Source organism: Centroberyx gerrardi, chromosome 11, assembly GCF_048128805.1.
Source record: "Centroberyx gerrardi isolate f3 chromosome 11, fCenGer3.hap1.cur.20231027, whole genome shotgun sequence".
Taxonomy (NCBI): domain Eukaryota; kingdom Metazoa; phylum Chordata; class Actinopteri; order Beryciformes; family Berycidae; genus Centroberyx; species Centroberyx gerrardi.
The window spans coordinates 1,218,672-1,232,487 of record NC_136007.1 but is presented as its reverse complement, the minus strand read 5'-3'; the positions used below and the strand labels follow the sequence as shown (position 1 = coordinate 1,232,487).

Sequence of the window (13,816 nt, the reverse complement as noted above, 5' to 3'; positions counted from 1 at the left end):
ATATAATAACCCTGTGAGAGGAAACGCTGTTAACATGCAGGTTATTAACGAGGCGTTAATGATGTTAAGGAGTTAACTACGTGTTAATAAAGCTTTGATGTTGACATGGAAGATGAATTAAGATTGAAATCCTGTTGAGCAGGTTCACAAGGTGCAGCTGGAGGTGTAAATATTCTGTCTGTCTGTTTTCATGGATTATTATTTTGTTGTGTTTCTTTGTGGTTTCCAGATGTTTCCTGGGTGTTTGGGACAGATGTTGCTTCCTGGGTTGTTTTCTGTCTCTTCATGTTCCTGTTTGGCCTCTGTACCATGTGACACAGTTTAATAATAAAACATATTTATACACCACAAGGTCAAGGTTTCTTTTTACAAAAGTCATTTTAATCAACCAACAACCAAACATTTAACTTCTGCACAGTGTCACAAGGACAATAAAGCTCCTTTGATCTCTCTCTCTCTCTCTCTCTCTCTCTCTCTCTCTCTCTCTCTCTCTCTCTCTCTCTCTCTCTCTCTCTCTCTCTCTCTCTCTCTCTCTCTCTCTCTCTCTCTCTCTCTCTCTCTCTCTCTCTCTCTCTCTCTCTCTTCCCAGTAAATCTGTTTACTATAATCCAGATACCAACACCAGCACTGAAACTATACTTCTGTTTTATAAGATGAAACTGAATTGAGCTTTGTTTAATAATCTGATCATAATTTCTTGAGTCTTTACAGTTTGATCTCCACTCTGCTGCAGCAGCTGAGTCTCATGATGGAGGAACTGTCTGTCAAACTGTTAGCTAGCTAACTAGCCGGCAAACACACCGATGTTAATGTGAACATGCTAACGCTAGCTGCTACTAGATACGTTAGCTAGTGTGCTAATCAGATGTGTTAACAACAAGACAGTGATGTTAGCTGACCAGATACTATGGTTAGCTAGCTAACAAGCTGACATTATCTAAACACTAAATCAATCAGATGGATCAGTGATGAAATGATCAGTTCAGTCAGAAACAGACAGAAATTAACCGTCTGTTCAGTTCTGTTGAGACGACAGAAACACAGTCAGCTGTTCACAGAGCTGAGGACCTCCAAGATGGCCGCCAGAGGGGGGTGACATCAGCTGAGTCTCCTCTCCCGCAGTGTTCAGAAACTGACTCAGGATCAGCGCTTCGGTTCTCGCTCTCCGAGTCTCAAACCGACCGCAGCTTCAAACCTCATGAAGACAAAAACTGTTCCTGCCTCTCGACACGCAGGCGAGGAACGACTGAACGACAGATGGAGGTCAGAGGTCAGAGGTCAGAGGTGGAGAGAGAGAGAGAGGGAGCGCTTATATTTTGTGAGCTTTTTATTTAGAAAGTTACGAGTTGATCTCAGACCGGATAAGAGAGGAACCTGTCTCAGTGTAATAACACCTGATGATGTGAAGCAGCAGTTTCACTTTCAGTTACAACAACAGTCTTCATGATGTCATTCATGACATCAGCAGGTTGTTACATTTTGAAACATTTTCCAACATTAATCACATTAACAGTCACAGTTTGCTACAGGCGGTCTCTGTGCTTACTGGACCTGTCTGTCTCTCTCTCTCTCCTCCTGTCGCTGTCTCTCTCCCTGTCTCTCTCTCTTTCCCTCTCTCGGTTTCTGTCGCTCTCCCTCTCCCGGTATTTACTCCTTTCCCCGTCTCTCTCTCTGCTTCTGTTTCTGCTTCTGTCTCTCTCTCTTCTGTCATATTCCCGCTCTCTCTCTTTCTCCCTTGGTTTCTCCCTGTCTCTCTCTCTGTCTGTCTCTCTCTCCCTCTCCCTGTCTCTCTCTCTGTCTGTCTCTCTCTCCCTCTCCCTGTCTCTCTCTCTGTCCGTCTCTCTCCTCCTCTCCTCCTCCCTCGCTCGCTCTCCGTTCCGTGGCTCCGCCCCTCTCTGGTTGTGTCGGTCGTAGCCGGCGTCTTCCTTCTCCTGCTTGACTCTGACAGCAGGAGGAGGAGGAGGAGGAGGAGGAGGAAGAGGAGCGGCAGGCGAGGAAGAGGAGGAGCGGTGCGACCGGCCCCCCCTCTCCTTCACCTCCTTCAGGGCCTTCTTCTTCTCCTTCTTCTCTTTCTTCTTTTTCTTCTTCTCTTTCTTGTCTGCAACAGAAGGAAGGATCATGATGTTGTTAGTGAGACTGAAGGAAGCTTCTTGTCTCCTTCAGCTAGGACACATAGGAAGCTTCTTGTCTCCTTCAGCTAGGACACATAGGAAGCTTCTTGTCTCCTTCAGCTAGGACACATAGGAAGCTTCCTTTTAAGCTTCCTCATAACATCCGCTAAAGTTAACGGCAGAATTCCGGTTTGACGGAAACATTTTCAATTTGACTGTTTTATGTGGAAATTGTCAACAGTGAGTTTCATCATTTCTTTAAAGTGTCACATCCTGTCTGTCTGATGATGCAGCAGCTCTGAACTCAACCTGACAGTCCGTCTCCCGTTCTGAAAACATTCGGAAAAAAATATAAAATTCCACAATTTCTCCGAACTCGCCCGTGTTGAAACGGTAAAGAGGAACTTGACACTTTTCAGTCGGACAGTTCTAACGCTGCTCAACACTCAGACAGTTCACATGAGTGCAGTGCAGAGACTTCACTGCATATTCCTCCAGTTGGCTCCGTTGGACACGATGGAAAGATTTACAGTAATGAACCCTAAAGAAAGAACATGTTCAGCCTGTGGGAAACACTGACGCCCGTTGTCGGGGGTCCGACTCTTTTGAATTCTGCTTGGTTGAGTAACTTGTTGAGTCGGCCTAAAGACAGGTGTAAAAACACACATTTTGTATTTTGTATTTTCTGTCAAAAGCTCAAGTCTCCTACAGCTAGCATCAGCTAGCATCAGCTAGCATAAACATTTCCTGTGGTCCGGAAAGACAGGAAATATTCATAAGGACCAGGATATAATGTCAACATTCAACTGTTTTGGACTGAAATATAACATGAACAACAGTTAGCTGACTGTTCTGCAGCTCGGCTCGTCTCGGGACGTCCTGCAGGCCGCTGACTCTCAACCTTTTTCATATCAAGGACCCTAACGTAGTCCACATTAGAGCCACAGACCCCCGTTTGATGACATTTTGTCTCTCGGACCCAAATCTGAGAATATTTTTATTGTCAGATGATTCAGTCCAGAACTCCCTGACTGTGTTGCAGGTAGAGAGAGAACAGAGAAACTGATCAGAAGTCATTCTGCTGCTTTCTCTAACTGTGTTCACTTCTTGTAAATTAAATGATGCTGAAGTTTAATAATTCATCAGTTTGCTGGAGACCCCCTGGAACCCCCTCAGGGACCCCTGGTGGTCCCCGGACCCCACGTTGAGAACCGCTGCAGTAGAGTGCTTGTTAGTTAGAGTCCTGACCTTTCTTGTTCTTCTTGACGGGGACGAGGTACTGCTCCTCCTCCTCCTCCTCCTCTTCCTCGGAGGAGGAAGGCTGCGGCGGCCGGGGAGCGCAGCCCTCCTCCCTCAGCCGCTTGGTGACATCATCCAGATCCTCCGAGTCTTTAGGAGGACGGTAGTCTTTAACATGATCCACACGGATGGTCCGGCCTTTAATCTGACACAGAGGAGGACTCATGAATGAATGAATGAACAAACAAATGAGTAGATGAATGAATGAATGGATGAATGGATACAGGCTGAGCAGCAGTACTGTAATCTGCTTTAATTTCTCGCTGCCTCTCAGCTGCAGGTTTATTTGTAGAACAGTTTTATCTGACTGGAGAAACACTGACAGCTTCTGTATGTTCAGCTGCAGCAGCTGGCGGGAGGTTCATCATGTTTCCATGGAAACAGTCTCATGGCAACACGTTGTCCCGTCTCTGGTACCTTGATGCCGTTGAAGTTGTCCACGGCGAGGACGGTGCTCCTCTGGTCCTCGTAGCAGATGAAGCAGAAGCCTTTGGATTTGCCCGTCTTCTTGTCTCGCACCAGGTTGATGTTGACGATCTCTCCGTACCTAAGAAAGGAAAAGAAAAGAAAAGATAAGATAAGATAAGATAAGATAAGATAAGATAGCACTTTATTAATCCCCTTGGGGGCGTTCAGGATGTTGACCTGACAGGAGGAGCAGCTGGGATAAGGAGCGAAGCGGGAAAAACATTTCCTCCGATCACAGCTGTTATAGTTTGGGACGTTTCATTCGTTTTTTATTTGATATCGTTTTCAGTCTTTATTTCAATTTCAGTTTGGTTTTAGTACGTTTTCACTGTGGGTTTGGTAGTTTTAGTTAATTTGTCATTTTTTTTAGAAGTGTTTAGTTTAGTGTTATTTTTTATTTATTTATTTTTTACAAAGGTTTAGTTTAGTTTTTATTTAGTTTCAGTTTGTGGGACCACTTCAAAATTCCCTGCCCAAAATTCATATATATATATATATATATATATTTTTTTTTTTTTTTTTTTTACCCCCCAAAACAGCTTGTGCAGCATAACAAAGTGTTTTGTAGTCAAATGATTCCACTGTGGCTCCAACAGTCCAGTTCACCTTATTATCTCCTGTATTTTGCTCACTGATGTTTTTTCTAGATGGTTCCATCAGTTTCTGTCCAGCATCAATCTGTCAGCCGCCAGCCGTCAGCCACCAGCCGTCAGTCCTCCACAGAGCGCTGCAGGACCGCAGCGTCTCAGTGAGGACAGTAAGGGAGATAATGAGGTCTGTACTGGACTGTTGGACCCACAGTCAGAACACCTGGACTCTGCTGCAGGAGCTGCTCCGACAAATCTGATGGACGTTTTATGCATGTTTGGATGTGCTGACGTCAGCAGTCTGTCAGCAGGCAGGCGGAGCCGGCCCGCCGGCCCGCCGCCCCGCCGGCCCGCCGCCCCGCCGGCCCGCCGCCCCGCCGCCCCGCCGCCCCCGCCGCCCCGCCGCCCCGCCGGTGACAGGAAGCAAAGTGAGGTTCTTACTGGGAGAAGACACAGATGATGTCTCCTTCAGTCAGCTCGTACGGAAACCCTCCTGCAGACAGACACAGTTTTACAGTTAATATTAGAAGACCGAAACATCTGCAACGGAAAAACATTTCATTTCAAAACAACGAACACCCGTCTCACCCACGAACACCCAGGCGCTGTCGCTGTACTCGGAGTGCCAGGACACCGTCTCCTTGACGCCGAGGTCGGCCTCGCGCTCGTTCAGCTCGTTGATCAGCCTCACTTTGGTCAGCGGACTGAGAGAAGAGTTCGACTTGTTATGCAAGTTATTATGTTATTCAACTTGTTAAGGACAAATAGGCTTAGTTCATAAAAAAAACTTTTAATAACTAAAATGTCACAATAAATAGAAGATGTCAGGAGAGGAGTCATGGTTATATTTCTGCAAAACAATTGTTGAAGGAGAAGAGTAGAAGTCTAGGAGTTTGCACTTGGTTTTGCTGTTATTTATTATTAGTAACTGTTATTTACTGTTAAATTATAGTAGTTGACTTAGGTTTTATTTATTATATCAATTAGTGTTTTGCATATATAGTGTTTTGCATATATTTATAAACATAATTTAAACAGTTAAGAGTTAATATATTGTTCAATTTCTTTGCCTTTACAATACAAAAGGTGTTCTTTAATGTCGTTGTTTGCGCTTTATATTAAAAAATGTTTCGGTTCAGGCACCGGTACGTTTTAAAAGTAGCATTTTTAGCACCGGTACCGGAAAAAAATCTATTATCTAAATTATTATTATTATCTAAATCTGTTTTGTTCCTGTTTCATGTTGTTGTTTATTTATCGTTTGTCTTACGAAATGTATTTTCCGACAGAACAACACGTGAATGCAACACTGTTTAGCAGCCGGCTTTACGTCCCGGGTGTCCGACCTTCCCACCAGCACGTGAACGCCGCATGAGTCTCGGCAGGCTGTGTTGCTTTCACTGTCGCTTTAGTGCAGTAATGTTTCTAACGGGAACCGACAGTGTTCCACACCGGTAACGTTACATCTGGCTGTTAAAACACTGCGGAAGATTACAGAACACTGTGCGGAGCTGGGTGGTCAGATGTGACGTGTGAGGCTGTTCACTTCTAGTCCCTACAGTCTGCCTCTCAACACACACACACACACACACACACACGCAAACACACACACACACACACGAACACACACACACACAACCAACAATACAAGTTGTGGGAAGCTAAGTACTGGCCCCGGTACGTGTTGTTCTCTCTTGCATGGAGAAAACATCACACCAGACTCCTTTCTAAACTCTGGCATTTTCATGTTTCCTTACTTATCAGCACCCGTTCATTCCTGGTAAACCGTTGTGTCGGACATGTTCCGAGGTGTGATGAGCCACTCTTCAGTTCGGCATGCAGCAAATTCACCAAGCAGCGATTATTTCAATAAAATGTAAACGTTTATAATTGGTTCGCCTGTTATTCCTACGACCTTCTCCGCCTAAATAAACCGCGGAGCGCCGTAGCGAGCAGCGTGAACCGATGATACAGGCTGGGGTTTTGTTCATATACGAGCTACTCTGTGTATGCCGAATCGAAACGTTGCTCCTAAATATTCATAAAAGACCTTAAGTCATGTTAACGATGTGTGTGCGCTTGCCGATAAGCAAGGAAGCATTAAATTGGCTGATTTTTAAATGGAGTGAAGGGGCTCAGTATCAACATTTACAGTTAGCTGCTAGCTGCTAGCAGCAGCAGTTGAGTTAGCATTGCTCCTGCGCCCTGAAGAGGAACGAGGATACAAGCTGAAGATCCACACAACATGGATACTACTGAATACGAGAGAGAAGCTAAAATATTAAGTTTTATGTGAAGATTTGTACTTACTTCATGGTGAACTCATAAGGAAACTGATGCTACTAGAAGTTGACCCACTTCCGCATGGATCCCTGTCTCTGCTGCCGCCTGCTGGCTGGAGGTCTACCTGCAAGACAGGCTGCTTTGACTAAATGATAGTTAACATTCAGCAGAACAGCAGAAAGTACACGTATAGGAAAGTGGAGATTATTAAAATTTCAGTAGATTTATTTTAATAAAAAACTAATGTGGAAACTTGAAATTTCACTCAATTCTGTAACTAAGCTTTGTAACGCCCGCGCCAGTACAGCAGGGGGCGCTGCGAGGCTTCCAGCTTGTAAACAACAACAGTCTGTCAGTTACAGGCAGCCAACCTACAGCACACCACATTACATTTATTTAAGCGGCATCAGCTGGGATTTTAATGCTTTAACGTGGTTTCTTCTCAGTAGAAAGTGCTTTACATTGGTTATCATGGGTTACTTTAGTATGGATCCTTAGCAGTCCAGTTGTTTAGTTTGCTAACTGGTTAGCCAGAGGAACAGCTAGTCATCGTTAGCTGTAAAGTGTCAACATGAACTTGTCTTACAGATAGATGAAGTTAACAGTTTCACAGCTTTGCCTCTGCGACACCACGAGCCTTCAGCGGGTAAGTGAAGTAGTAACCAAGTCCAGACTACTAACGTTACTGAACCAGAGCCCCGATGCATGCCGATGTCTTTCCTGTGCAGATAGCTTGTCGCCAAACTCCATTTTAAATTCTGTTATATTAATGACTTCTTGCTTATTGTCAAACGCGCATACGTCTTAAAACAAATGAAAGACTTTCTATATCGTTCTGGTAAATTCGGCATACACCGGGTTCGCTAAGCAGCATTTGTTTTAATGAAATCTCAAGTTTTAGAATCGGTTCGCACTGCTCACTGCCGCCCTGTACGGTCTGTTTTGGTGAGAGATGGCTGTGGGAACAACAGCCAAACCAATAAGAAAGGTTGACATTTTATTGACATAACAACTGCTTGGTGGATTATATGTATACCGAATTTACCAGTGTAAGCTAAGGATTCAGAAAAGATCTAAAGTAATGTCCTCACACGTATGTACCTGCCGATAAGCAAGGATACTTTTAACTGATGGATTATTGAATGGAGTTTGGCGTGAGTGTTTCCATAGAGGGAACGGAACTATCTGCTGCAGCTAGTTTACTCACCAGTAACTCCCTTGTGGAAGTTGAGGAGAAAATTTTAAAGTAACTATAAATTTGTCGAGATAATTGATTGATTGATTGATTGATCGTGGCTGACGTCACCACCAGGGGGAGCTCTGTTTATTTGCAGTTAAGTAGAAGCTGTAATAAATTCTACTGATACAGGATTCATTCAAAGCTGCATGACAACTTTCTAATACCAGAGGTTCAGTCAGTGTTTACAATCTGAAGAAAATCCATTTCCTGAAGAAGTTGAACTGCAGTTGAATTGATTGATTGAATTGATTTGCTGTTTAATTAACCCAGCCCCCCCCCCCCCCCCCCCCCCCCCCCCCCGTCTCTCTCTCTCTCAGCAGGATGATTTCTCAGGTCTTCATCTTGTCCTCCAAGGGCGATCACCTCATCTATAAAGACTGTATCCTATCTGGATCTACACACTCACACACACACACACTCTCTCTCACACACACACACACACACACACCAGACTTATTCAACCTTCAAACAGTAACTGTCCATTATTTATCTTCATCTCTCAGTTCGTCTCTTAGATTTTTAACATTTATTGATATATCATTAAGGTGTATTAATGATTGTCTGTTAAGATGGAGAACTGACAGAGAAAATCAGACGACACCTAACTGTACCAAGATCAGTTTCTCTGCGACCAGCCAGGCGATCCCAGACTGGATCCAGTAGATCCAATCTGGGATCGACTGGCTGGATCTGGGAAGCGGCTGATGAAGCTTCCTGTTTGGCTGCTGTTGTACTTCCTGTTTGTTGTTGATCTGAACCTGATCTCCAGTCCGGGGAGAAGCCCGGAGCGACGCCGTCTCTGTTTTCTACGAGAAGGTGACAGCGCTGACCGGGGACCAGCCGCCTGTTGTCATGGTAACACTGTGTGTGTGTGTGTGTGTGTGTGTGTGTGTGTTAGTATGTTGTGATTTGATGATTTGATGTATTTCCTGTTGAAACAAGATGTTGTGGGCGGGGCTTAACGGAAGGAGGGATCAATCAAAAGTGTAAACCAATGGGAGATCAGTTAGGGAGAGACAGGCAGATTGATTGGATGGGCGGGGCGGAGGGGGCGGGACTGTTCACAAAGCTGTGATGTTTTATTGTTTGGAGTTTTTATTTCCTCCTCCTGGTGCAGTGTGATGTCATCATTAAAGACACTCTGTTTTACAGGAAGGAAAAGCAAAGGGATTTTGATATAGAAATAAAATAAACTGCATTGTTGTCAATTTTTTTTGGCAGAAATTGTCAAATAGACGTATGAAATGTGAAAGTCATTTTTAATTTCTCTGTGACTTTAAAGGGGCTTTAAGTTGAGTTTTATTGCCCTCTATTGGCGACCAGGAGGAACTGCAACAACATGGACAAAATATTAAAGTCCCATTTTCCCAAAGTAGTAATAATAGTAGTAGTGATAAAGTAGTAATAAAATATAAAGTGGTAAAGTATAGTAAAGTATGATATATGTTCACTTCACAAAATATATGAGTATAGTAAAGTATGATATATGTTCACTTCACAAAATATATGGTAGTATGTAAAGTAAAGTGATGAGATGTAAAGTAAAGTGATGAGGTGTAAAGTAAAGAGATGAGGTGTAAAGAGATGAGATGTAAAGAGATGAGATGTAAAGTAAAGAGATGAGGTGTAAAGAGATGAGATGTAAAGAGATGAGATGTAAAGAGATGAGGTGTAAAGAGATGAGATGTAAAGAGATGAGATGTAAAGTAAAGAGATGAGGTGTAAAGAGATGAGATGTAAAGAGATGAGGTGTAAAGTAAAGTGATGAGGTGTAAAGTAAAGAGATGAGGTGTAAAGAGATGAGATGTAAAGAGATGAGATGTAAAGTAAAGAGATGAGGTGTAAAGAGATGAGATGTAAAGAGATGAGATGTAAAGAGATGAGATGTAAAGAGATGAGGTGTAAAGAGATGAGATGTAAAGAGATGAGATGTAAAGTAAAGAGATGAGGTGTAAAGAGATGAGATGTAAAGAGATGAGATGTAAAGAGATGAGATGTAAAGAGATGAGGTGTAAAGAGATGAGATGTAAAGAGATGAGATGTAAAGTAAAGAGATGAGGTGTAAAGAGATGAGATGTAAAGTAAAGAGATGAGGTGTAAAGAGATGAGGTGTAAAGAGATGAGGTGTAAAGTAAAGAGATGAGGTGTAAAGAGATGAGGTGTAAAGTAAAGAGATGAGGTGTAAAGAGATGAGATGTAAAGTAAAGAGATGAGGTGTAAAGAGATGAGGTGTAAAGAGATGAGATGTAAAGTAAAGAGATGAGGTGTAAAGTAAAGAGATGTAAAGAGATGAGGTGTAAAGAGATGAGATGTAAAGTAAAGAGATGAGGTGTAAAGAGATGCGATGTAAAGAGATGAGATGTAAAGTAAAGAGATGAGGTGTAAAGAGATGCGATGTAAAGAGATGAGATGTAAAGTAAAGAGATGCGATGTAAAGAGATGAGATGTAAAGTAAAGAGATGAGGTGTAAAGAGATGCGATGTAAAGAGATGCGATGTAAAGAGATGAGATGTAAAGTAAAGAGATGAGATGTAAAGTAAAGAGATGAGGTGTAAAGAGATGCGATGTAAAGAGATGCGATGTAAAGAGATGAGATGTAAAGTAAAGTGATGAGATGTAAAGAGATGCGATGTAAAGAGATGAGATGTAAAGTAAAGAGATGAGATGTAAAGTAAAGAGATGAGGTGTAAAGAGATGAGGTGTAAAGAGATGCGATGTAAAGAGATGAGATGTAAAGTAAAGAGATGAGATGTAAAGAGATGAGGTGTAAAGAGATGAGGTGTAAAGAGATGCGATGTAAAGAGATGAGATGTAAAGTAAAGAGATGAGATGTAAAGTAAAGAGATGAGGTGTAAAGAGATGAGGTGTAAAGAGATGCGATGTAAAGAGATGAGATGTAAAGTAAAGAGATGAGATGTAAAGTAAAGAGATGAGGTGTAAAGTAAAGAGATGAGGTGTAAAGAGATGCGATGTAAAGAGATGAGATGTAAAGTAAAGAGATGAGGTGTAAAGTAAAGAGATGCGATGTAAAGAGATGCGATGTAAAGAGATGCGATGTAAAGAGATGAGATGTAAAGTAAAGTGATGAGATGTAAAGTAAAGAGATCTAAAGAGATGAGGTGTAAAGTAAAGAGATGAGATGTAAAGTAAAGTGATGAGATGTAAAGTAAAGAGATCTAAAGAGATGAGGTGTAAAGTAAAGAGATGAGATGTAAAGTAAAGAGATGAGGTGTAAAGTAAAGAGATGAGATGTAAAGAGATGAGATGTAAAGTAAAGAGATGAGATGAGGTGTAAAGTAAAGAGATGAGGTGTAAAGAGATGAGATGTAAAGTAAAGAGATGAGATGTAAAGTAAAGAGATGAGGTGTAAAGAGATGAGATGTAAAGTAAAGAGATGAGGTGTAAAGTAAAGAGATGAGGTGTAAAGTAAAGAGATGAGATGTAAAGAGATGAGATGTAAAGTAAAGAGATGAGGTGTAAAGTAAAGAGATGAGGTGTAAAGTAAAGAGATGAGGTGTAAAGTAAAGAGATGAGATGTAAAGTAAAGAGATGAGGTGTAAAGTAAAGAGATGAGGTGTAAAGTAAAGAGATGAGGTGTAAAGAGATGAGATGTTAAGTAAAGAGATGAGGTGTAAAGTAAAGAGATGAGGTGTAAAGTAAAGAGATGAGATGTAAAGAGATGAGATGTAAAGTAAAGAGATGAGGTGTAAAGTAAAGAGATGAGATGTAAAGTAAAGAGATGAGGTGTAAAGAGATGAGGTGTAAAGCAAAGAGATGAGGTGTAAAGAGATGAGGTGTAAAGCAAAGAGATGAGGTGTAAAGTAAAGAGATGAGGTGTAAAGTAAAGAGATGAGGTGTAAAGTAAAGAGATTAGGTGTAAAGAGATGAGATGTAAAGCAAAGAGATGAGATGTAAAGTAAAGAGATGAGGTGTAAAGAGATGAGATGTAAAGTAAAGAGATGAGGTGTAAAGTAAAGAGATGAGGTGTAAAGTAAAGAGATGTAATGTAAAGTATTAAAGTGTAAAGTAAAGAGATGAGGTGTAAAGTAAAGAGATGAGGTGTAAAGAGATGAGGTGTAAAGTAAAGAGATGAGGTGTAAAGAGATGAGGTGTAAAGAGATGAGGTGTAAAGAGATGAGGTGTAAAGTAAAGAGATGAGGTGTAAAGAGATGAGGTGTAAAGTAAAGAGATGAGGTGTAAAGTAAAGAGATGAGGTGTAAAGAGATGAGGTGTAAAGTAAAGAGATGAGGTGTAAAGAGATGAGGTGTAAAGTAAAGAGATGAGGTGTAAAGAGATGAGGTGTAAAGAGATGAGGTGTAAAGTAAAGAGATGAGGTGTAAAGTAAAGAGATGTAATGTAAAGTATTAAAGTGTAAAGTGTTTCTTCCTGCAGACTCATCAGGATCTGCACTTCGTCCACGTCAGGCAGGGCGGGCTCTACTGGGTCGCCACCGCCGCCGCTGACTCCTCCCCCTTCACCCTCATCGAGTTCCTCAACAGGTACGACGACCAATCAGGAGGGACGACTGATTACATCTGAGGACACTGATCAATACTCACATGTTTGGCCTTTAGCTGATGCTCTTATCCAAAGTGACTCATGATGATAATAAGCTGCATTATAAAGTTTTGTAATATTACTGTAGATTTTGTAAGATGGAATAGCAATTTATTAAAAACGGAGCTAAATAAAGAGAAACATTAAAACCATAAAACAAGGAATAACACAAGATTAAAAATTAAAGTTAGAAATGTGTGTTTTAAGAAATCTGAGCCCTGTGTGCGTGTGTGTGTGTGTGTGTGTGTGTGTGTTGTGTCCATGTCCTGCAGGCTCACAGCTCTGATTAAGGACTACTGTGGCAGTCTGTCAGAGAAGTCGGTGAGGATGAACTTCGCTCTGATCTACGAGCTTCTGGACGAGGCGGTGGTGAGTCTGTCCAGAGCTGAGGTCCTCCAAGATGGCCGCCGGGGGGAGGGGGAGGGGGAGGGGGGGCCCATAAGTCCTCAACAGTGTAATGTAGGCATGGGACGATATATCAAAACTCAATACATCACCATACAAAATGTGACAATAATCTCTCCTCCATTATATTATTGTCACTTAGTAATGACATTTTTAAATTGTTCTCTCTCTCTCTGTCTCTCTCTCTCTCTCTCTCTCTCTCTCTCTCTCTCTCCATCAGGACTATGGTTATATCCAGACCACCTCCTCTGACGTCTTGAAGAACTTCATCCAGACTGAAGCGGTTTCCTCCAGACCGTTCAGCCTGTTTGACCTCAGTAACGTCGGTCTGGTACGTTAAAGACGAGCTGCAGTAGAGGTCAGAGGTCACAGGCAGGCTGAGGCCGGTGAGGTGTCCTTCATAAGGCGCTGAACCCCCAGTGAGGTAGAAGACTGTGTTTGTACTATGAAGATAAACATGAAAAAATCCTATCTATCATGAAGAAAAGAAGACAGAACAGGCAGGGCTTCCTGAATGCTTTGTGGTGTTTTGTTCTTGACTTTCTGAAGATGTGCCGCTGTTCATTTCTGACATGTGGACACAGTTACTTCTATTAAAGTCTTTGTTTTTTTTGCGTGCAAGGAAGCCTTGCCTCTGTTTTTTCATGTTCTGCCATTTTTGGGCCGCTAATCTTTCCAAACTGTCTTTTGAGTAACGATCATAAAGCCAAGATGTGTTTCACAGCGTCAGGAAGCAGAACCTTGTTTGTCTGCAGGCTCCAGTGGCTGCGAAATCTTCAAATATTCACTAGCCACTTTCACTGCTTTACCAGCCAACCTGGCATTCAGATCAGAATCAGTCTCACAGTTTGGCTGCAGGTTTGTCT

At 42.2% G+C, this 13,816-nt stretch overlaps 2 protein-coding genes across 4 annotated transcripts in view; one reads left to right on the top strand and one right to left on the bottom strand.

The window, feature by feature from the left end:
• Nucleotides 1-614: 614 nt before the first annotated feature.
• rbmx2 (RNA binding motif protein X-linked 2) lies at nt 615-6,819 on the bottom strand. Of its 2 annotated transcripts, XM_078286593.1 has the most exons (6): nt 6,776-6,819; nt 5,054-5,169; nt 4,907-4,958; nt 3,828-3,957; nt 3,360-3,555; nt 615-2,098 (listed from the first exon to the last, which is right to left on the bottom strand). In XM_078286593.1, exons 1-6 carry the CDS (start codon nt 6,778-6,780, stop codon nt 1,524-1,526), a joined length of 1,074 nt encoding a protein of 357 aa, XP_078142719.1. In that variant the 5' UTR covers nt 6,781-6,819; the 3' UTR covers nt 615-1,523. The 2 variants fall into 2 exon arrangements, with proteins under 2 accessions (XP_078142719.1, XP_078142720.1); XM_078286594.1 differs by lacking the exons at nt 4,907-4,958; nt 5,054-5,169 and having other exon boundaries at nt 6,776-6,814.
• A 309-nt stretch (nt 6,820-7,128) lies between these two features.
• Nucleotides 7,129-13,816, top strand: part of ap4m1 (adaptor related protein complex 4 subunit mu 1) — an 18,611-nt gene continuing 11,923 nt past the window's right edge. The window contains exons 1-6 of one of the 2 annotated variants that reach the window (XM_078286407.1): nt 7,129-7,394; nt 8,309-8,367; nt 8,758-8,843; nt 12,381-12,487; nt 12,818-12,914; nt 13,171-13,281. In XM_078286407.1, coding sequence (XP_078142533.1) covers nt 8,310-8,367; nt 8,758-8,843; nt 12,381-12,487; nt 12,818-12,914; nt 13,171-13,281 — 459 coding nt within the window. In that variant the 5' untranslated portion in view covers nt 7,129-7,394; nt 8,309. Of the gene's footprint in view, nt 7,395-8,305; nt 8,368-8,757; nt 8,844-12,380; nt 12,488-12,817; nt 12,915-13,170; nt 13,282-13,816 lie in introns of both variants that reach the window. The other variant, XM_078286406.1, reaches the window with a different exon arrangement.

What these genes read in the sequence shown, in the direction of transcription:
- rbmx2 (XM_078286593.1), bottom strand. An exon ending in ATCATCTGTGTCTTCTCCCA is followed by an intron (nt 3,958 to 4,906) that starts GTAAGAACCTCA and finishes TTCCTTTCTTAG; the next exon opens with GTACGGAGAGATCGTCAACA. An exon ending in CGTCAAGAAGAACAAGAAAG is followed by an intron (nt 2,099 to 3,359) that starts GTCAGGACTCTA and finishes CTTCTGTTGCAG; the next exon opens with ACAAGAAAGAGAAGAAGAAA.